Source organism: Oncorhynchus tshawytscha, linkage group LG05 (genome assembly GCF_018296145.1).
Source record: "Oncorhynchus tshawytscha isolate Ot180627B linkage group LG05, Otsh_v2.0, whole genome shotgun sequence".
Taxonomy (NCBI): Eukaryota; Metazoa; Chordata; class Actinopteri; order Salmoniformes; family Salmonidae; genus Oncorhynchus; species Oncorhynchus tshawytscha.
In genome coordinates this window covers 73,878,448-73,901,822 of record NC_056433.1, presented here as the reverse complement: position 1 = coordinate 73,901,822, position 23,375 = coordinate 73,878,448, and the positions used below count along the sequence as shown (strand labels likewise).

At 43.1% G+C, this 23,375-nt stretch overlaps 1 protein-coding gene across 1 annotated transcript in view; it reads left to right on the top strand.

Annotated features, from left to right (window-relative positions):
- Positions 1 to 1,135: 1,135 nt before the first annotated feature.
- podn (podocan) overlaps positions 1,136 to 23,375 on the top strand; it is a 36,113-nt gene continuing 13,873 nt past the window's right edge. Inside the window, exons 1-8 of the mRNA XM_024422275.2 lie at positions 1,136 to 1,380; positions 2,834 to 2,894; positions 3,242 to 3,610; positions 9,010 to 9,103; positions 14,312 to 14,376; positions 20,107 to 20,216; positions 22,406 to 22,562; positions 22,823 to 22,938. Coding sequence (XP_024278043.1) covers positions 3,326 to 3,610; positions 9,010 to 9,103; positions 14,312 to 14,376; positions 20,107 to 20,216; positions 22,406 to 22,562; positions 22,823 to 22,938 — 827 coding nt within the window. The 5' untranslated portion in view covers positions 1,136 to 1,380; positions 2,834 to 2,894; positions 3,242 to 3,325. The remainder of the gene's footprint in view (positions 1,381 to 2,833; positions 2,895 to 3,241; positions 3,611 to 9,009; positions 9,104 to 14,311; positions 14,377 to 20,106; positions 20,217 to 22,405; positions 22,563 to 22,822; positions 22,939 to 23,375) is intronic.

Genomic DNA, 23,375 nt, shown 5'->3' with positions numbered 1-23,375 from the left:
ACATTGCAGAATAATAGTGAAGGCATTACATTATGAAATAACACATGGAATCATGTAGTAACCAAAAAAGTGTTAAACAAATCTAAATATATTTTCTATTCTTCTAAGTAGTCAACCTTTGTCTTTATGACAGCTTGGCACACTCTTGGCATTCTCTCAACCAGCTTCACCTGGAATGCTTTTCCAACCGCCTTGAAGCAGTTCCCACATATGCTGAGCACTTGTGGGCTGCTTTTCCTTCACTCTACAGTCCAACTCATCCCAAATCATCTCAATTTGGTTGAGGTCGGGTGATTGCAGAGGCCAGGTCATCTGATGCAGCACTCCATCACACTCCTTCTTGGTCAAATAGCCCTTACACAGCCTGGAGGTGTGTTGGGTCATTGTGCTGTTGAAAAATAAATAATAGTCCCACTAAGCGCAAACCAGATGGGATGGCGTATTGCTGCAGAATGCTGTGGTAGCCATGCTGGTTAAGTGTGCCATAAATTATTTGAGCTGTTCTTGCCATAATATGGACTTGGTCTATTACCAAATAGGGCTATCTTCTGTGTACCACCCCTACCTTGTCACAACACTACTGATTGGCTCAAACACATTAAGAATGAAAGAAATTCCACAAATTAACTTCTAACAAGGCACACCTGTTAATTGAAATGCATTCCAAGTGACTACCCCATGAAGCTGGTTGAGAGAATGCCGAGAGTGTGCAAAGCTGTCATCAAGGAAATGGTGGCTACTTTGAAGAATATCAAATATCAAATATATATTTAGATTTGTTTAACACTTTTTTTGGTTACTACATGATTCCATATGTGTTATTTCATAGTTTTGATGTCTTTACTATTATTCTACAATGTAGAAAATAGTAAAAATAAATAAAAACCCTTGAATGATTAGGTGTGTCAACTTTTGACTTGTACTGTATATATACTGTATGTACTGTATATACATTTTTCTTTCTTTCTTTCTTTCTTTCTACAGAAAAAACAAATTGCAACATGAAATGTTTTCATTACCATATAGGGATTGGTAAAAACCTGTCTCGGACGACTAAAAAAATAGAAGCAAGAAAGCAAAGAATTCTGGGCATTTGGCTATCCTTCAACTCAGTTTCCTCTCCCACTCGCACTGTTTTCCCTCTCTCTCTTCTCTCTTTCCTTCTTTCCTTCTTTCTCTGAACTTTCCCTCTCTCACTCCCACTCTCCTGTCACATCTGGTGGGGATCTGGATCTGAACTGACCAGGGCCGGCCCTGGGAGTGACTGTGTAGTTACTGTGGCTCCTCTCTATCCTGCTATGGGACTGTCTCTGGCTGGACTGGAAACCAGACTGCTTTGCCTCTGTCTCTGTCTATGCTAACCTCCCTCTGTCAGAGAAGGTAAAGAATGCATGTATACTGGATATCTTCTGTAATATTTGAGTATGTATTTATGCATGCACGCTTGTTACTTTATACGTTATTATCTTGTTAGATAATGCTACGGTGGAATATGATTGTCAGTTCCATAGTTCCATAGTCACTCTTTCATGGCACTTTGAACATGTGGACCAGAGCTTTAAATAGATGCTCTGTATATAATGTAAGATATTAATTTGATCACCCTGTTGCAGGAAAACTGCAATGGTGCAATTTTAAACGTATAGCATATTTGAGGTTTAAAAAGGTTTCTGAAGTTTGTTAAATCTACTTTGAGATGTCAGACTTGATTTTCCCTAATGAAAAATGTGTCAACCCATGCAAAAATGTCCATGAATTATAATCCACATAATAGTTCACATTTCCTGTTGCTGCAGAATGATGTTCCTGCTGTAGCAAACTGGCTCAAGTTATATGGCTCTCATGTGGACAGTCTAATGTTCGTAATGCATTATGGGCTGACTATGAATTGATAATGTGCCACCAATCATATAGCAATATGGTAGTGAATGACTGGACTGTTTATGGACTGAGTGGCAGAGTGCCAACCATTATCTTAGCGAATAATAGTAAGCTGTGCAAGTGCACAGCTGTCCAGATGTGTACGAGCTTTTACAGACTATCACATAAAACATATAAAAATATTATATAGCTGAGATTTTGATTCAATGTTCAATGTTTTTGAGCGTGTAAACTAATAATTTAGGTTGGTGTGAGAATGTGATCAGTCGGTTTATGAGTAGCATAGTGCATGTGGGGTTTAATGGATTCCTGCTATATGCGTTGTGCATTTGTTATTGCCAGAGTGGGTGGTATGTGTGCACATATTTGTGTGGGGGATACAGCACCATACTCAGGGTCACATGTTTTTCTCATCTGATGTGAACATAGACAGTTGGCTGGTGTTTAGACACACTGTGAGTCCCCTGGTTCACACACACACACACACACACACACACACACACACACACACTATCCGCTCTCTGGTAGATGAATGTTTTTTAAAGGTTAGCCAGGAGAGCAGAGTGCCTGTTTGGAACATGTCCATCAGCACAAGAGAAGGCAACTTAACTACACTGCATAGCAGCACCGCAATGTCTTTATTGTACAAAAAAACACACACAAAACAACAACAACAGACTTTGTGTATATTTCACTCAACTATATGGAAAATAGTCAACCTGAATTGGACAAGACATTTTAATAAAAGAGAACATGGATGCTGGGTGCTGTAGGTCAACCCATAAAATCAACACAAGGTATGAGAGAACAGATTTGAAAAATAAGCCAAACAGGAACAGAATGTCTAACAGTCCTTGCAGGTGGTCAGGGATGGCCAGCCCTGCTCAGCACTCCAGGGTTGGTTGTTGGGGCAGTGGAACTAAAATTTAAGATGTTTTTTTTATTGTCACAGATACTACACTTCGTGTCCTCCTTCGCCTAACCACCGCCGGGAGGCCTGCTGTTCTGACAATGTGAGCAACATGAGCTACCTTCTGTAGTACACATCCTTTTATGTTTTATCTCTCCTGTCAAAATATAATTTGGCTATGCAGGACCATTGCTCTATTTGCTCAGTATGAAAAAAGTATGAACATGTATGCACTCACTACTGTAAGTCACTCTGGATAAAAGCTTCTGCTAAATGACTAAAATGTAAATGTAAGCATTTATTTTCTGTTGAAAACCTCTATAAAGGCAACATAAAAAAATGTGTCCCTCTTATTAATTGTGATATGTTATCTATGGGCACTGATTACACAATATCTACTTAATTTATCCATGCTTTGATGCAATACACTGTTATTAAACTGTTTTCCAGACCTATCTGACCATCGGTGGTACAGGGCAGCTCAGGTAGGTCAGGTAGCTGAAGAAGTGAGACGACCAGGCACCACCAGCAGACATGGCCAGGACATCTCTGCTGCAGGGCCTGACTGTGTTGCTCCTGGCCTGGGCTCTGGTGCACTGCCAAGCCCCTCTGGAGCCCCAGGAGGAAGAGGAAGAGGACGATCCCATGGAGGAGACAGAGATAGAGACCTTCCTGGTCCCGGCCGTGGCAAAGGTGGAGCCGGTGGTGTGTCCTGGCGAGTGTAGCTGTACAGAGGAGGGAGCAGTGGACTGTGCTGGGGTTGACCTCATGGACTTTCCTAGTGAGCTGTCTGAGAGCACGCGCATTCTCTCACTGCAGGTGGGTCATACACACCAAACACCCACATTCTCTTCCTACAGGTGGGTAATCACACATCCATTAGACCTGTGGGGAGGGTTTAACATACGGTCTGTCAGCTCGATCCAGTCTGTGAGGGGGTCCAGGTCATTCCAGGTTTTTTCTTTATGTTTACTATTTTTTACATTGTAGAATAATAGTGAAGACATCAAATCTATGAAATAACACATATAGAATCATTTAGTAACCAAAAATGTGTAAATATATTTGAGATTCTTCGAAGTAGTCACCCTTTGCCTTGATGACAGCTTTGCACACTCTTGGCAATCTCAAACCAGCTTCATGAGGTAATCACCTGGAATGCATTTCAATTGACAGGTGTGCCTTGTTAAAAGTTATATTGCGGAATTTCTTTCCTTCTTAATGCGTTAGAGCCTATCAGTTGTGTTGTGACGAGGTAGAGGTGGTATACAGAAGAGACCCCTATGTGGTAAAAGACCAATCCATAGTAAATTAAAATGGGGCCGGAGCAGAAGGCAGACGTTTTACATGCCCCCAACTGATTGTGTTATTTGTTTGTTTATCTGTGTTATTTGTGACTTATTTTTTTACTCATTTTGTAAATAATGTTGCCGCTACCGTCTCTTATGACCGAAAATAACTTCTAGACATCAGGACTGCGATTACTCACCACGGACCTAGCAGAATCCTTTTTCTTCTTTCACGACTCTGACGAGCCCGAGGCGGAGGATATACGGATTCCTCGGGAACAGGCCCCGAGCCCCGTGATCTGCATGAAGAGGAGGCTGAGAAAAAGAGGCCAGAGAGTGTGCTGCCTGCCGAGAAGTGGAAGGCGATCGAATAAACCCCAACTTCCCTCAGTCCTGCTAGCAAATGTGCAATCTTTGGACAATAAAATCGCAGAGTTACGGTTAAGATTAAACTACCAACGGGACATTAAAAACTGTAACATCTTATGCTTCACGGAGTCGTGGCTGAACGACGACAACATTAATGTACAGCTAGCTGGCTGGTTATACGATGTACCAGCAGGATAGAACAGCAGCGTCTGGTAAGACAAGGGGCGGCGGTCTATGTATTCTTGTAAACAACAGCTGGTGCACAATATCTAAGGAAGTCTCGTGCTATTACTCGCCTGAGGTTGAGTTTCTTATGATAAGCTGTAGACCACACTACCTACCTAGAGTGTTTTCATCTCTATTCTTTGTAGCTATTTACATACCACCACAGTCAGAGGCTGGCATAAGCAAACAAGAAAACGCTCACCCAGAGTTGGCGCTCCTCCTGTACTCCCTGTTCACCCACGACTGCGTGGCCACGCACGCCTCCAACTCAATCATCAAGTTTGCGGACGACACAACAGTGGTAGGCTTGATTACCAACAACAACGAGACGGCCTACAGGGAGGAGGTGAGGGCCCTCGGAGTGTAACCTCACACTCAACGTCAACAAAACTAAGGAGATGATTGTGGACTTCAGGAAACAGCAGAGGGAACACCCCCCTATTCATATCGATGGAACAGTAGTGGAGAGGGTAGTAAGTTTTAAGTTCCTCGGTGTACACATCACAGACAAACTGAATTGGTCCACCCACACAGACAGCATCGTGAAGAAGGCGCAGCAGCGCCTCTTCAACCTCAGGAGGCTGAAGAAATTTGGCTTGTCACCAAAAGCACTCACAAACTTCTACAGATGCACAATCGAGAGCATCCTGTCGGGCTGTATCACCGCCTGGTACGGCAACTGCTCCGCCCACAACCGCAAGGCTCTCCAGAGGGTAGTGAGGTCTGCACAACGCATCACCGGGGGCAAACTACCTGCCCTCCAGGACACCTACACCACCCGATGTCACAGGAAGGCCATAAAGATCATCAAGGACAACAACCACCCGAGCCACTGCCTGTTCATCCCGCTATCATCCAGAAGGCGAGGTCAGTACAGGTGCATCAAAGCTGGGACCGAGAGACTGAAAAACAGCTTCTATCTCAAGGCCATCAGACTGTTAAACAGCCACCACTAACATTGAGTGGCTGCTGCCAACACACTGACTCAACTCCAGCCACTTTAATAATGGGAATTGATGGGAAATGATGTAAAATATATCACTAGCCACTTTTAACAATGCTACCTAATATAATGTTTACATACCCTACATTATTCATCTCATATGTATACGTATATACTGTACTCTATATCATCTACTGCATCTTTATGTAATACATGTATCACTAGCCACTTTAACTATGCCACTTTGTTTACATACTCATCTCATATGTATATACTGTACTCAATACCATCTACTGTATCTTGCCTATGCTGCTCTGTACCATCACTCATTCATATATCTTTATGTACATATTCTTTATCCCCTTACACTTGTGTCTATAAGGTAGTAGTTTTGGAATTGTTAGCTAGATTACTTGTTGGTTATTACTGCATTGTCTGAACTAGAAGCACAAGCATTTCGCTACACTTGCATTAACATCTGCTAACCATGTGTATGTGACAAATAAATTTGATTTGATTTGATTTATTAGCCGGGGACTTTAATGCAGGGAAACTTAAATCAGTTTGAACAAATTTTAAATGTGCTACCAGAGGGAAAATAACTCTGGACCACCTATACTCCACACACAGAGACTCATACAAAGCTCTCCCTCGCCCTCCATTTGGCAAATCTGACCATAATTCCATCCTCCTGATTCCTGCTTACAAGCAAAAATTTACAGGACTAAGATCTAGTCGTACTACACCGGCTCTGAGGCTCGTCGGATGTGGCAGGGTCTGCAAACCGTTACAGGCTACAAAGGGAAACACAACCGAGAACTGCCCAGTAACAACAGCCTAAAAGACGAGCTGAACTACTTCTATGTTCACTTCGAGGCAAATAACACTGAAACATGCATGAGAGCACCAGCTGTACCGGAAGACTGTGTCATCACGCTCTCCATAGCCGATGTGAGTAAGACCTTTAGACAGGTCAACATTCACAAGGCCGCAGGGCCAGACGGATTACCAGGACGTGTACTGCGAGCATGCGCTGACCAACTAGCAAGTGTCTTCACTGACATTTTCAACCTCTCCCTGTCCGAGTCTGTAATACCAACATGTTTTAAGCAGACCACCATAGTGCCTGTGCCCAAGAACACTAAGGTAACCTGCCTAAATGATTACCGACCTGTAGCACTCACATCTGTAGACATGAAGTGCTTTGAAAGACTGGTCATGGCTCATCAACACCATCATCATCAACACCATCATCCCAGAAACCCTAGACCCACTCCATTTTGCATACCACCCCAACAGATCCACAGATGATGCAGTCTCTATTGCAGACTCCTGAACATCTAGTCAAATGGCTATCCAGACTATTTGCATTGCCCCTTCCCCTCTCCACACCACTGCTACTCTCTGTTGTCATCTATGCATAGTGACTTTAATTAGCTCTACCTGCATGTACATACTACCTCAACTAACCTGTGCCCCTGCACATTGACTCTGTACCGGCACCCACCTACAGTCAGTCCATCATTACTTTAAAACACGAAGGTTAGTCAATCCGGAAAATGTCAAGAACTTTGAAAGTTTCAAGTGTGATCTCAAAAACCATTAAGTGCTATGATGAAAATGGCTGTCATGACCGCCACAGAAAAGGAAGACCCAGTTACATCTCTTGCACCGTATACGTTCATTAGAGTTAACTGCACCTCAGATTGCAGCCCAAATAAATGCTTCACAGAGCTCAAGTAACAGACACATCTCAACATCAACTGTTCAGAAGAGACTGTGGGAATCAGGCCTTCATGGTCGAATTGCAGCAAATAAACCACTTCTAAAGGACACCAATAAGAAGAAGAGACTTGCTTGGGCCAAGAAACAAGTGCAATGGATATTAGACCAGTGGAAATCTGTTCTTTTGTCCTTTGGTGAGACACAGAGTAGGTGAACGGATGATCTGCGCATGTGTGGTTCCCACCATGAAGCATGGAGGAGATGTGTGGGGGTGCTTTGCTGGTGACACTGTCAGTGATTTATTTAGAATTCAAGGCACACTTAATCAGCATGGCTACCACAGCATTCTGCAGTGATACGCTATCCCATCTGGTTTGCGCTTAGTGGGACTGTCATTTGTTTTTCAACAGGACAATGACCCAAAACAAAACTCCAGGCTGTGTAAGGGCTATTTGACCAAGAAGGAGAGTGATGGAGTGCTGCATCAGATGACCTGGCCTCCACAATCACCCGACCTCAACCCAATTGAGATGGTTTGAGATGAGTTGGACCGCAGAGTGAAGGAAAAGCAGCCCACAAGTGCTCAGCATATGTGGGAACTGCTTCAAGGCGGTTGGAAAAGCATTCCTTATGAAGCTGTTTGAGAGAATGCCAAGAGTGTGCAAAGCTGTCATAAAGGCAAAGGATGGCTATGTTGAAGAATCTCAAATATAAAATATATTTAGATTTGTTTAACTCTTTTTTGCTTACTACATGATTCCATATGTGTTATTTCATAGTTGTGATGTCTTCATTCGTCTACAATGTAGAAAATATTAAGAATTAAGAAAAACTGTTGAATGAGCAGGTGTGTCCGAAATTTTGACTGATACTGTATATATACTGTATGTACTGTATATACATTTTCTTTCTTTCTTTCTTTTTTTCTACAGAACAAAACTAATTGTAACATGAAATGTTTTCTAAAATACATTTTGGTTTGTTTAATACTTTTTTGGTTACTACATGATTCCATATGTGTTATTTCATAGTTTGATGTCTTCACTATTATTCTACAATGTAGAAAATAGTAACAAATAAAGACAAACCCTTGAATGAGTAGGTGTATCCAAACTTTTGACTGGTACTGTACTTTAAAATTATTAAAACTAAATTGAAACTGTATAGAAATGATAATGGACCTGTATTCATACAGTTTCTTCACTGTGTCCAGCTCGTTAATAATCACCCAAATGAAAGCTAGATAGTCAGGGAGCATCGAAAAATCCAAAAACGATGGATAGAGGACTATTTTTTGAAAATTGTGATGGCAAGGAAATACAACACATTTTCAGTGAGGCCCTCCGGACTTTGTTGAAGATTGTGACTCCCGGGGCGAAATGTGTTTGACACCCCTGCATTAGTCACATATCAGTCAGTTAGCATGAGTGAATTGGACATTGACAGACACACCCAATGTTTGATAGATTTTACCACAAGTGGGTCACACACACCTAAAACCTGATAGATCTTCCTTCATAGGACTGATGTAAGGTTTTAAAAGCATTAGTGGATGCTCTCCAAGGTGGAAGTCAAATGAGTCTATGTCAATCAATAATGAATGAATGAGCCATTGCTGTTCTGGCAAATAATATTTATGTCTCCTCTATGCCTCCGCTTTGTCTTAGAACAACCGGATAGAACTATTAACTGTTGAGGACCTGGCACGTCTGCAGCAACTGGAAACACTAAATCTGCAAAACAACCGTCTGACCACACAAGGTAAGAACTAGACAGAGAGAGAGCAAAGTAAAAACTAGACAGAGTGAGAGCAAGCTAAACACCAGACATGGAGAGAGAGAGCAATGTAAAAACTAGACAGAGTCGGGAGAGTGAGAGCAAGATAAATACTAGACAGAGATGGGAGAGAGAGAGCAAGGTAATAACTAGACAGAGACGGGAGAGAGAGAGCAATGTAAAAACTAGACAGAGACGGGAGAGAGAGAGCAAGGTAAAAACTAGACGGAGACGGGAGAGAGAGAGCAAGGTAAAAACTAGACAGAGACGGGAGAGAGAGAAAAACTAGACAGAGACGGGAGAGAGAGAGCAAAACTAAAAACTAGACAGAGACGGGAGAGAGAGAGCAAGGTAAAAACTAGACAGAGGGGAGAGAGAGAGCAAGATAAATACTAGACAGAGACGGGAGAGAGAGAGCAAGGTAAAAACTAGACAGAGACGGGAGAGAAGGTAAAACTAGACAGAGACAAGGGAGAGGAGAAAAAAAACTAGACAGAGACGGGAGAGAGCAAGGTAAAAACTAGACAAGACGTAAAAACTAGACAGAGACGGGAGAGAGAGAGAGCAAGGTAAAAACTAGACAGAGACGGGAGAGAGAGAGCAAGGTAAAAACTAGACAGAGACGGGAGAGAGAGCAAGGTAAAAACTAACAGAGACGGGAGAGAGAGCAAGATAAAACTAGACAGTAAAAGCAAGGTAAAAACTAGACAGAGACGGGAGAGAGAGAGCAAGGTAAAAACTAGACAGAGACGGGAGAGAGAGAGCAAGGTAAAAACTAGACAGACGGGAGAGAGAGAGCAAGGTAAAAACTAGACAGAGGGAGAGAGAGAGCAAGATAAATACTAGACAGAGACGGGAGAGAGAGAGCAAGGTAATAACTAGACAGACGGGAGAGAGAGAGCAAGATAAAAACTAGACAGAGACGGGAAAAAACTAGACAGAGAGGGAGAGAGCAAGGTAAAAAAACTAGACAGAGACGGGAGAGAGAGAGCAAGGTAAAAACTAGACAGAGAGAGAGCAAGGTAAAAACTAGACAGAGACGGGAGAGAGAGAGCAAGGTAAAAAGACAGAGACTAGACAGAGACGGGAGAGAGAGAGCAAGAGACAGGACGAGAGAGAGAGAGCAAGGTAAAAACTAGACAGAGAGAGAGAGCAAGGTAAAAACTAGACAGAGACGGGAGAGAGAGCAAGGTAAAAACTAGACAGAGACGGGAGAGAGAGAGCAAGGTAAAAACTAGACAGAGACAGAGAGAGAGAGCAAGGTAAAAAGACTAGACGGGAGAGAGAGCAAGGGAGAGAGCAAGGTAAAAACTAGACAGAGACGGGAGAGAGAGAGCAAGGTAAAAACTAGACAGGGGAGAGAGAGAGCAAGATAAAACTAGACAGAGACGGGAGAGAGAGAGCAATGTAAAAACTAGACAGAGAGAGAGGAGAAAAACTAGACAGAGAGAGAGAGAGCAATGTAAAAACTAGGTAAAAAGAGCAAGGTAACTAGACAGAGACGGGAGAGAGAGGAGGTAAAAACTAGAGGAGAGAGAGAGAAGGTAAAAACTAGACAGAGACGGGAGAGAGAGAGCAAGGTAAAAACTAGACAGAGAGCAAGGTAAAAACTAGACGGAGAGGGAGAGAGCAAGGTAAAAACTAGACAGAGAGAGAGAGGGAGAGAGAGAGAGCAAGGTAAAAACTAGACAGAGACGGGAGAGAGAGCAAGGTAAAAACTAGACAGAGCCGGGAAAACTAGACAGAGACGGGAGAGAGAGAAAAACTAGACAGAGGGAGAGAAGGTAAAAACTAGACAGAGACGGGAGAGAGAGAGCAAGGTAAAAACTAGACAGAGACGGGTAAAAACTAGACAGAGACGAGCAAGGTAAAAACTAGACAGAGACGGGAGAGAGAGAGCAAGGTAAAAACTAGACAGAGACGGGAGAGAGAGAGAGCAAGGTAAAAACTAGATGGAGACGGGAGAGAGAGAGGAAGGTAAAAACTAGATGGAGACGGGAGAGAGAGAGCAAGGTAAAAACTAGACAGAGACGGGAGAGAGAGAGCAAGGTAAAAACTAGACAGAGACGGGAGAGAGAGAGCAAGGAAGACAGTAGAGAGAGAGCAAATAACTAGACAGACGGGAGAGAGAGAGCAAGGTAAAAACTAGATGGAGATGGGAGAGAGAGAGCAAGGTAAAAACTAGACAGAGACGGGAGAGAGAGAGGAAGGTAAAAACTAGATGGAGACGGGAGAGAGAGAGCAAGGTAAAAACTAGACAGAGACGGGAGAGAGAGAGAGGAAGGTAATAACTAGACAGAGCCGGGAGAGAGCAAGGTAAAAACTAGACGGAGAGGGGAGAGAGAGAGAGCAATGTAAAAACTAGACAGACGGGAGAGAGAGAGCAAGGTAAAAACTAGACAGACGGGAGAGAGAGAGCAAGGTAAAAACTAGACAGACGGGAGAGAGAGAGCAAGGTAAAAACTAGACAGACGGGAGAGAGAGAGCAAGGTAAAAACTAGACAGAGAGCAAGGTAAAAACTAGACAGAGACGAGAGAGAGTGATCAAGGTAAAAACTAGAGAGAGACGGGAGAGAGAGAGCAAGGTAAAAACTACACAGAGATGGGAGAGAGAGAGCAAGATAAAAACTAGACAGAGACGGGAGAGAGAGAGAGAGAGAGAGAGAGCAAGGTAAAAACTAGACGGAGACGGGAGAGAGAGAGCAAGGTAAATACTAGACAGAGACGGGAGAGAGAGAGCAAGGTAAAAACTAGACAGAGACGGGAGAGAGAGAACAAGGTAAATACTAGACAGAGAGCAAGGTAAATACTAGACAGAGCCGGGAGAGAGAGAACAAGGTAAATACTAGACAGAGACGGGAGAGAGAGAGCAATGTAATAACTAGTCAGAGAGCAAGGTAAGAACTAGTCAGAGAGAAAGGTAAAAACTAATCAGAGACGGGAGAGAGAGAGCAAGTATAAAAGACAGAGGGGTCCCGGGTGGCGCAGTGGTCTAAGACACTGCATCACAGTGATAGCTGTGCTACTAGAGATCCTGGTTCGAGTCTAGGGTCTGTCGCAGCCGGTCGCTACCGGGAGACCAGTGGGGCGGCGCGTAATAAGCCCAGCGTCGTCCGGGTTAGGGAAGGGTTTGGCTGGCAGGGATGTCCTTGTCCCATCGTGCTCTAGCAACTCCTGTGGTGGGCTGGGTACATGCATGCTGACACGGTCTCCAGGTGTACGGTGTTTCCTCCGACACATTGGTGAGGCTGGCAGGGTTAAGTATGCATTGTGTCAAAGAAGGAGAGCGGCTTGGCTGGGTCGTGTTTCGGAGGATGCACGGCTCTCGAACTTCGTCTCTCCCGAGTCCGTACGGGAGTTGCAGGGATGTGATAAGACCATTATATTGGAGAGAAAAAGGGGTAAAATAAATATTTAAAAAATAAATAGAGAGCAAAGTAAATCTAGACAGAGAGAGAGAGAGCAAGTTAAGAACTAGGGAGAGAGCAAGGTAAAAACTAGACAGAGTGAGAGAGAGATCAAGAGAGAGCGAGAGCAAGGTAAGAACTAGAGAGAGAGAGGCCCTAAACAGAGAGTACACAGTGGCAGAATACCTGTCCACTGTGACTGACCCAAACTTAAGGAAAGCTTTGACTATGAGCATAGCCTTGCTATTGAGAAAGGCCGCCGTAGACAGACCTGGCTCTCAAGAGAAGACAGGCTATGTGCACACTGCCCACAAAATGAGGTGGAAACTGAGCTGCACTTCCTAACCTCCTGTCCAACGTATGACCATATTAGAGACACATATTTCCCTCAGATTACACAGATCCACAAAGAATTTGAAAACAAATCCAATTTTGATAAACTCCTATATCTACTGGGGTAAATTCCACAGTGTGCCATCACAGATTTGTGACCTGTTGCCACAAGAAAAGGGCAACCAGTGAAGAACAAACACCATTGTAAATACAACCCATATTTATGCTTATTTATTTTCCCTTGTGTTCTTTAACCATTTGTTCATTCTTACAACACTGTATATATATATATATATATGTATAATATGACATTTGTAATGTCTTTACTGTTTTGAAATTTCTGTATGTGTAATGTTTACTGTTAATTTTTATTGTTTATTTCACTTTTGTATATTATCTACCTCACTTGCTTTGGCAATGTTAACACATGTTTCCCATGCCAATAAAGCCCCTTGAATTGAATTGAATTGAGAGAGCAAGGTAAAAACTAGACAGAGAAAGAGAGCAAGGTAAAAACTAGTCAGACTGGAAGAGAATCAAGAGCAAACAGCTAATTAAGTTTACTATGGGAGCAAGAGACAGACAGACAGACACACAGACAGACAGACAGGACAGGCATACAGTGAGAAAGACAGACATTTAGTCTGAAAGTAGCCAAGGGAGAAAGAGACAGACAGACATTAGTCTGACCATGTGTAACAGTATAACTGTAGACCGTCCCCTCGCCCATACCCGGGCGCGAACCAGGGACCCTCTGCACCCATCAACAGCAGTCACCCACGAAGCATTGTTACCCATCGCTCCACAAAAGCCATGGCCCTTGCAGAGCAAGGGGAACTACTACTTCAAGGTCTCAGAGCAAGTGATGTCACCGATTGAACCGCTATTTAGCGCGCACCACAGCTAACTAAGCTAGCTGTTTCACATCCGTTACACATGCAAGATAAACCAGACACAGAGACTAAGAGAGAAAGAATCAAATGAAAACAACAAATGAATGACATCAGGGGACGGATATCTGAAAGTAGCTAGTGGAGATACAGACATTATGTATGGTTGGACATTTCTTTATTTGTTGACAACAAACTGTGAGAACTCTGTTTGTGTCTATTATTATTGTCTTGTTCTTTCTGTCTTTCTCTGTCTGGGTCCATGTGGAATCGCAGCCTCTGGCAGACTGTCGGGTTTACAGACTGGGCTCCAGTTCTTCTAGATCCACCCCATTTATAATATATGCTTAGCTGGAATTATGATTAACATATGTGTGTTATTTTCTCTTATTTGCTGTCCAGCTTTTTTCACTTAAGCAAAGCAGTCCGATCTTTATCTTCTGTGTTGTATATGCTTTTAAGCATGGGTTGAAGGCTGAATAACATGTTCTATATTCATGTTCCATTTAGTTTGCGTGTGTGTTTATGTGTGTGTGTGTGTGTGCATGTGTGTGTGTTTTCAGGCCTTGAAGATGAAGGGTTTACAGTGCTGGAACAGCTGACCTACTTGTACTTGGCCAATAACAAGGTGGGTCATTATAAACACAGTCGTAAACACAGACCTTCGCCTTCAGAAAAAACAAGTCACTATTCTTCCCTCACTGTTACAGAACTTGAATCTGGTTCATTTGGGCCTATGTAAACATTCTTCAGTTCGTTTTCATGGTCACACTTTATTTGAATATTCCGTATTTCCCATCTGTAGATGCTCTACAGATGGTCATACTATCAACAAACTATCTGCTGGTAAGTAACTGCTTGCTAAGGTTAGGGTTAGGTTTAGAATAAGGGTTAGGGTAAAGGTAAAGACTGGGGCTAGGGTTAGGATTAGGATAAGGGTTAGGGTTAGTAGATAGTCTGTAGAGCATCTACAGATGGATTAGGATAAGGGTTAGAGTTAGGATTAGGATAAGGGTTAGGATTAGTAGATAGTCTTTAGAGCATCTACAGATGAACTATCCAATTAAAGTTTTACCGTTTTCACATGTGGTAATCATACATAATCAGAACTCCCAGGAGAGAGTAGCACACAGTATAGTGTACTGTGCTCATTAAAAGTGCTGCTAGGGTCACCATGGAGCTCTCTGAAACCATCTTCACACCTCCACTTGGTTCTACTCCTATAGGAATCATAATAAGAAAAAAAACAGTTTTAAAGTTTTATTTTGAGCAATACAAACCATACTGAGTGAGCTTGGATGATCTCCAGGTTGAGACAACCAAAGTCCTACATCCACAAGAATTCAGCTATACAAATATGTAATGACTCAGGCTACAGCCATAACACAATATCTCCCTCCAAAGAGTAATTGCTTTCTGAACAAAACCGCAAAATAACCAAATGGCTGAAATACCCGTTAAAAAAATGGAATTTGAAACTCATGCTTTTGTTGGTTCTAGAATTAACATTTTCCTTTCCCTTCCATACTTGGATCTTCCACCCAGGATCTCCTATTCTTAGTGTGTCAAAGTACAATTCTGTGTGAAATGTCTAATATATTATTTTATGTTGTGATGCTGTATGTTTGCCAGCAGTGCTGCTGTTGCCAGAAGGAAAGGTGGCAGACAGTCAACCAGGCGATATCCATTCTCTTCTCACCCAGTGTGTGCCCGCTTATGGTTGTAATCACTTCCAGTGTATCCATGCCAGCTGGTCAGATCTAAAATGTCGCTGTGGCATACAGTCATTTTTGACTGTGCAAGAGAGGGGTGAGGGAGAGAGAGAGAGTGAGGGGGAGAGGGAGGGAGGGAGAGAGAGCGAGAAAGGGAGAGAAAGGGAGAGGGGGAGGTGGAGAGATGGAGAAAGGGAGAGAAACAGAAAGAAAGGGGGATTTTAAAGTGCTCACTAAGCCTAAAAGAAACCCATGTTTCTTTAATCCATAAAAGCATGTTGATAGGGGAGCAGATATAAAGCCATGTAACACTAACGTTAAGCTTGCTACTACTGTAGCAGTTACTCCTATTTCTGTAATCTCTCTCTGTTACTACATTTCTAATAGTTGATCAAATATTCAGAGGAGTGACTGAAAGGAGTTTTACCCTGTTTTAGATGAGGGGAGAGTAAAGCCTGCCACAGTCATACAGTGCATTCGGAAAGTATTCAGACCCCTCCACATTTTGTTACGTTATTTTAAATAGATTAAATCATTTTTTCCCCCTAATCAATCTACACACAATACCCCATTATGACAAAGCAAAAACGGGTTTTTAGACATTTTTGCACATTTATATATATATAAAAAATATATATATTACATTTACATAAGTATTCAGACTCTTTCCTCAGTATTTTGTTGAAGCACCTTTGGCAGCGATTACAGCCTCGAGTCTTCTTGCATATGACGCTACAAGCATGGCACACCTGTATTCGGGGAGTTTCCCCCATTATTTTCTGCAGATCCTCTCAAGCTCTGTCAAGTTGGATGGGGAGCGTCGCTGCACAGCTATTTTCAAGTCTTTCCAGAGATGTTCGATTGGGTTCAAGTCCTGACTAGGTCTGGGTTTTCATCAAGGATCTCTCTGTACTTTGTTCCATTCATCTTTCCCTCGATCCCGACTAGTCTCCCAGTCCTTGGCGCTGAAAAACATCCCCACAGCATGATGCTGCCACTACCATGCTTCACCATACGGATGCTGCCAGGTTTCTTCCAGACGTGACGCTAGGCATTCAGGCCAAAGAGTTCAATCTTGGTTTCATCAGACCAGAGAATCTTGTTTCTCATGGTCTGAAAGTCTTTAGGTGCCTTTTGGCAAACTCCAAGTGGGCAGTCATGTGCCTTTTACTGAGGAGTGGCTTCCATCTGGCCACTCTACCATAAAGGCCTGATTGTTGGAGTGCTGCAGAGATGGTTGTCCTTCTGGAAGGTTCTCCCATCTCCACAGAGGAACTCTGGAGCTTAGTCAGAGTGACCATTGGGTTCTTGGTCACCTCCCTGACCAATGCCCTTCTCCCCGTATTGCTCAGTTTGGCCGGGCAGCCAGCTCTAGGAAGAGTCTTGGTGGTTTCAAACTTCTTCCATTTAAGAATGACGGCTGCCACTGTGTTCTTAGGGATCTTCAATTCTGCAGAAATGTTTTGGTACCCTTCCCCAGATCTGTGCCTCGACACAATCCTGACTTGGAGCTCTATGGACAGTTCCTTCAACCTAATTACTTGTTTTTTCTATGACATGCACTGTCAACTGTGGGACCTTATATAGACAGGTGTGTACCTTTCCAAATCATGTCAAAACAATTGCATTTACCACAGTTGGACTCCAGTCAAGTTGTATAAACATCTCAAGGATGATAAATGGAATCCGGATGCATCTGAGGTCAATTTCGAGTCTCATAGCAAAGGGTCTGAACACAAAATTTCTAAAAACCTGTTTTCATTTTGTCAATATAGTGTATTGTGTGTAAATTGATGAGGAAAACATGTAATTTAATACATTTTTGAATAAGACTGTAATGTAACAAAATGTGGAAAAAGTCAAGGGATCTGAGTACTTTCTGAATGCACTGTATGCCAACAATGCAATAACTTCCTGTTGACGTATGGGACATTTTTGAAAATTTACTGAAAATGAAATACAGAAATAACTAATTTGAAGTGCTTTACTTTTGCACACCAAAATAATAAGCCCAACAAAATACAGGACATTAGGGGGCCCCACAAGGGTGCGTTCTGAGCCCTCTCCTGTACTCCCTGTTCACCCACGACTGCGTGGCCACGCACGCCTCCAACTCAATCATCAAGTTTGTGGACGACACAACAGTGGTAGGCTTGATTACCAACAACGACGAGACGGCCTACAGGGAGGAGGTGAGGGCCCTCGGAGTGTGGTGTCAGGAAAATAACCTCACACTCAACGTCAACAAAACTAAGGAGATGATTGTGGACTTCAGGAAACAGCAGAGGGAACACCCCCCTATCCACATCGATGGAACAGTAGTGGAGAGGGTAGCAAGTTTTAAGTTCCTCGGCATACACATCACAGACAAACTGAATTGGTCCATCCACACAGACAGCATCGTGAAGAAGGCGCAGCAGCGCCTCTTCAACCTCAGGAGGCTGAAGAAATTCGGCTTGTCACCAAAAGCACTCACAAACTTCTACAGATGCACAATCGAGAGCATCCTGGCGGGCTGTATCACCGCCTGGTACAGCAACTGCTCCGCCCACAACCGTAAGGCTCTCCAGAGGGTAGTGAGGTCTGCACAACTTATCACCGGGGGTAAACTACCTGCCCTCCAAGACACCTACACCACCCGAGGTCACAGGAAGGCCATAAAGATCATCAAGGACAACAACCACCCGAGCCACTGCCTGTTCACCCCGCTATCATCCAGAAGGCGAGGTCAGTACAGGTGCATCAAAGCTGGGACCGAGAGACTGAAAAACAGCTTCTATCTCAAGGCCATCAGACTGTTAAACAGCCACCACTAACATTGAGTGGCTGCTGCCAACACACTGACTCAACTCCAGCCTCTTTAATAATGGGAATTGATGGGAAATTATGTAAAATATATCACTAGCCACTTTAAACAATGCTACCTAATATAATGTTTACATACCCTACATTATTCATCTCATATGTATATGTATATACTGTACTCTATATCATCTACTGCATCTTTATGTAATACATGTATCACTAGCCACTTTAACTATGCCACTTTGTTTACATACTCATCTCATATGTATATACTGTACACGATACCATCTACTCTATCTTGCCTATGCCGCTCTGTACCATCACTCATTCATATATCTTCATGTACATATTCTTTATCCCCTTACACTTGTGTGTATAAGACAGTAGTTTTGGAATTGTTAGTTCGATTACTTGTTGGTTATTACTGCATTATCGGAACTAGAAGCACAAGCATTTCGCTACACTCGCATTAACATCTGCTAACCATGTGTATGTGACAAATAAAATTTGATTTGATTTGACTATACAAGACAACCCAAAAACCACAGGGTGCCACGTAAGGAAAAGACACCACTACCTAACATGCACACACGTAACATTAAGACAATCCCGCACAAAACAAGGGCGGGTCAAACTACTACATATAGGGAAGCTAATTAAACCAAAATAAACACAAGTGAAAAGCAGACTGAACCAGGTTTTCCTCAAGGATTTTGCCTGTGCTTAGCTACGTTCTGTTTCTTTTTTATCCTGAAAATCTCCCTAGTCCTTAGAGATTACAAGTATACACATAATATGATGCAGCCACCAGTATGCTTGAAAATATTGAGAGTGGTTCTCAGTAATTTGTTGTTTTGGATTTGCCCCAAATATAACACTTTGTATTCAGGACAAAAAGTGAATTGCTTTACCACATTTTTTGCAGTATTTCATTAGTGGCTTGTTGCAAACAGGATGCATGTTTTGGAATCATTTTTATTCTGTACAGGCTTCCTTCTTTTCACTCTGTCAATTAGGTTATTATTGTGGAGCAATTGCAATGTTGTTGATCCATCCTCAGTTTTCTCCTATCTCAGCCATTAAATTCTAACTGTTTTAAAGTCACCACTGGCCTCATGGTGAAATCCCTGAGCGGGTTCCTTCTTCTCCGACAACTGAGTTAGGAAGGACGCCTGTATCTTTGTGGTGACTGGGTGTATTGATACACTAAAGTGTAACTAATAACTTCATCATGATCAAAGGGATATTCAATGTTTGCTTTAAAAAAAAACTACCAATAGGTGCGTTGGAAAACCTGGTCTTTGTGGTTGAATCTGTGTTTGAAAGTCAATGCTCGACTGAGGGACCTTACACATAATTGTATGTGTGGTGTACAGAGATGAGGTAGTCATTTAAAAATCATGCTAAACACTGTTATTGCACACAGAGTGAGTCCATGGAACTTATTATGTGACTTGTTCAGCGCATTCTTACTTCTGAACATATTTAGGTTTGCCATAACAAAGGGGTTGAATACTTTCCAGCTTTACATTATTAATGAATTTGTAAAAATGTTTAAAAAAACACTATTTCACTTTGACATTATGGGGTATTGTGTGTCGGCCAGTGAAAAACAATCTCAATTTAATCCATTTTAAATTCAGGCTGGTACACAGCAAAATGTGGAAAAAGTAAAGTGGTGTGAATACTTTCTGAAGGAATGTAAATGAACCCTTACTGCCAGTGGTCAGTACAACAGTAGAAAAGAAATGAAGAGAGTATCTCTCTCTCTCTCTCTCTCTCTCTCTCTCTCTCTCTCTCTCTCTCTCTCTCCTCTTCTCTTCCTGTCTTTTTCCCTCCAGCTCACCACAGCACCCAGACACCTGCCTCCCTCATTGGTCAGTGCTGATTTTGCTGCAAATTCACTCACAAAGATCTACCCGTACACATTTGGCCAGAAGCCAGGACTGAAGTAAGTGTCTGTCTGTCTGTCTGTCTGTCTGTGTGTGTGTGTGTGTGTGTGTGTGTGTGTGTGTGTGTGTGTGTGTGTGTGTGTGTGTGTGTGTGTGTGTGTGTGTGTGTAGGTTGGTGGGAGGTTTTGTGTAGGAGGATTACATTCTCACAGTAGATTACATTACATTCTCACGGTAGAAAGGTCTTATTCAACTATTACAGACTAGAAAGGGAAGCACAGCCGAGAGCTGCCCAGTGACACGATCCTACCAGATGAGCTAAATTACTTCTATGCTCGCTTCGAGGCAAGTAACACTGAAACATGCATGAGAGCACCAGCTGTTCCGGACGACTGTGTGATCACGCTCTCCGCAGCCGTTGTGAGTAAGACCTTCAAACAGGTCAACATTCACAAGGCCGCAGGGCCAGACGGATTACCAGGACGTGTACTCCGAGCATGCGCTGACCAACTGGCAAGTGTATTCACTGACATTTTCAACCTCTCCCTGTCTGAGTCTGTAATACCAACATGTTTCAAGCAGACCACCATAGTCCCTGTGCCCAAGAACACTGAGGTAACCTGCCTAAATGACTACCGACCTGTAGCACTCACGTCTGTAGCCATGAAGTGCTTTAAAAGGCTGGTCATGGGTCACATCATTACCAGTATCCCACTCCAATTTGCATATCGCCCCAACAGATCCACAGATGATGCAATCTCTATTGCACTCCACACTGCCCTTTCACACCTGGACAAAAGGAACACCTATGTGAGAATGCTATTCATTGACCATAGCTTAGCATTCAACACCATAGTGCCCTCAAAGCTCATCACTAAGCTAAGGACCCGGGGACTAAACACCTCCCTCTGCAACTGGATCCTAGAATTCCTGACGTGCCGCCCCCAGATGGTAAGGGTATGTAACAACACATCCGACACGCGCATCCTTAACACAGGGACCCCTCAGGGGTGCGTGCTCAGTCCCCTCCTGTACTCCTTGTTCATTCATGACTGCACGGCCAGGCATGACTCCAACACCATCATTAAGTTTGCTGATGACACAACAGTGGTAGGCCTGATCATCAACAACGACGAGACAGCATATAGGGAGGTCAGAGACCTGGCCGTGTGGTGCCAGAAAAACAACCTCTCCCTCAACATGATCAAGACTAAGGAGATGATTGTGGACTACAGGAAAAGGAGGACCGAGCATGCCACCATTCTCATCGACGGAGCTGTAGTGGAGCAGGTTGAGAGCTTCAAGTTTCTTGGTGTCCACATCACCAACAAACTAACATTGTCCAAGCACACCAAGACAGTCGTGAAGAGGGCACGACAAAACCTATTCCCCCTCAGGAGACTAAAAAGATTTGGCAATGGTCCTCAGATCCTCAAAAGGTTCTACAGCTGCACCATCGAGAGCATCCATGTTGCATTGACACATTTTTTGGGGACAATTTTTAAGGTCTTCCTCTGACACCGTCTGGGATAGAGGTCCCGGATGGCAGGAAGCTTGATGTACTGGTCTTTACGCACTACTCTCTGTAGTGCCTTGAGGATGGATGCCGAGCAGTTGTCATACCAGGCAGTGATGCAACCACTGGTTGTCAAACACTCCAGCCACCCTAGTCATAGACTGTTCTCTCTGCTACTGCATGACAAGCGGTACGGAAGCGTTAAGTCTAGGTCCAAGAGGCTTCTAAACAGGTTCTACCCCCAAGCCATAAGACTACTGAACATCTAAACAAATGGCTACCCAGACTACTTGCATTGTCCCCCACCCCATTTTATGTTGCTGCTACTCTCAGTTATTATCTATGCATCAGTCACTTTAACAACTCTGCCCACATGTATATATTACCTCAATTACCTCGACTAACCGGTGCCCCCGCACATTGACTCTGTACCGGTACCCCCTGTATATAGCCTCGCCATTGTTATTTTACTGCTCCCCGTTAATTATTTGTTACTTTATTTCTTATTTTTTTACGTATTTTTCTTAAAACTGCATTGTTGGTTAAGGGCTTATAAGTAAGCATTTAACTGTACGGCCTACACCTGTTGTATTCGGCGCATGTGACAAATACAATTTGATTTGATGTTGCTATAGGTGTTATATTGCCTTTAATTACCTTGCTTCTTTCATAGCATAACAAATTTAACCACTAATAACATGCTTTCTCCCCTGTGTCCTAACTCCACCCCAGGTCAGTGTATCTCCATAACAACAAACTGACAGATGCAGGGCTACCAGAGAACATGTTTAACGGTTCTGACAGCCTAGAGGTTCTCATCATGTCCAGTAACTTCCTCCGCTACGTCCCTAGGAACCTGCCCTCTGCTCTCTACCGCCTACATCTAAAGGTATTGTATGTACAGACTACCTGACCTTAGACAATTAAGACGCGTCAGAACAGCACACTCCACATACATACAGCCAAGCATTTGAGGCTCTTTCTCAATTTCCTCGATTACTCATGTTCTCTCCTCCTGTCTTCTCCACACCTTCCATGTTAGTGGGAATTGAGGAGGGGGATTAAAGGAGAAGAGGAAACAAAAATATTGACAAGTGTCTGTGATAATCATAAGTGATGATGATTGTGTGTGTCTTCTTGGTACAACAGAACAACATGCTGGAGAAGATCCCATCAGGGGTGTTTGATAGCCTGACCCAGCTCAGAGAGCTCTACCTACAGAACAACCTGCTTAGCAACGAAGGCATGGACAACGAGACCTTCAGGTACTGTAGTACCATTTACTGTCAATGTGTGTATGATACTCAGACTTACAGACAAACACAAAAACACAACAGAGAGCCATTAAGTCCACCTGAGCAAAGTCTTCTTCTACGATTCAATATATCCCAGGACACCTATTACATTATTACTGAGGGTATTGATGAAAAGCAAAGACCTATAGACTTTACAACACACGCCAATGTAAAGCTGGGACAATGACACTGCAAAATGAAACAGGCAGGGGAATCATACTGTAATGAAACAGGCAGGGGAATCATACTGTAATGAAACCGGCAGGGACAATGATACTGTAATGAAACAGACATGGACAATGATACTGTAATGAAACCGGCAGGGACAATGATACTGTAATGAAACAGACATGGACAATGATACTGTAATGAAACCGGCAGGGACAATGATACTGTAATGAAACAGA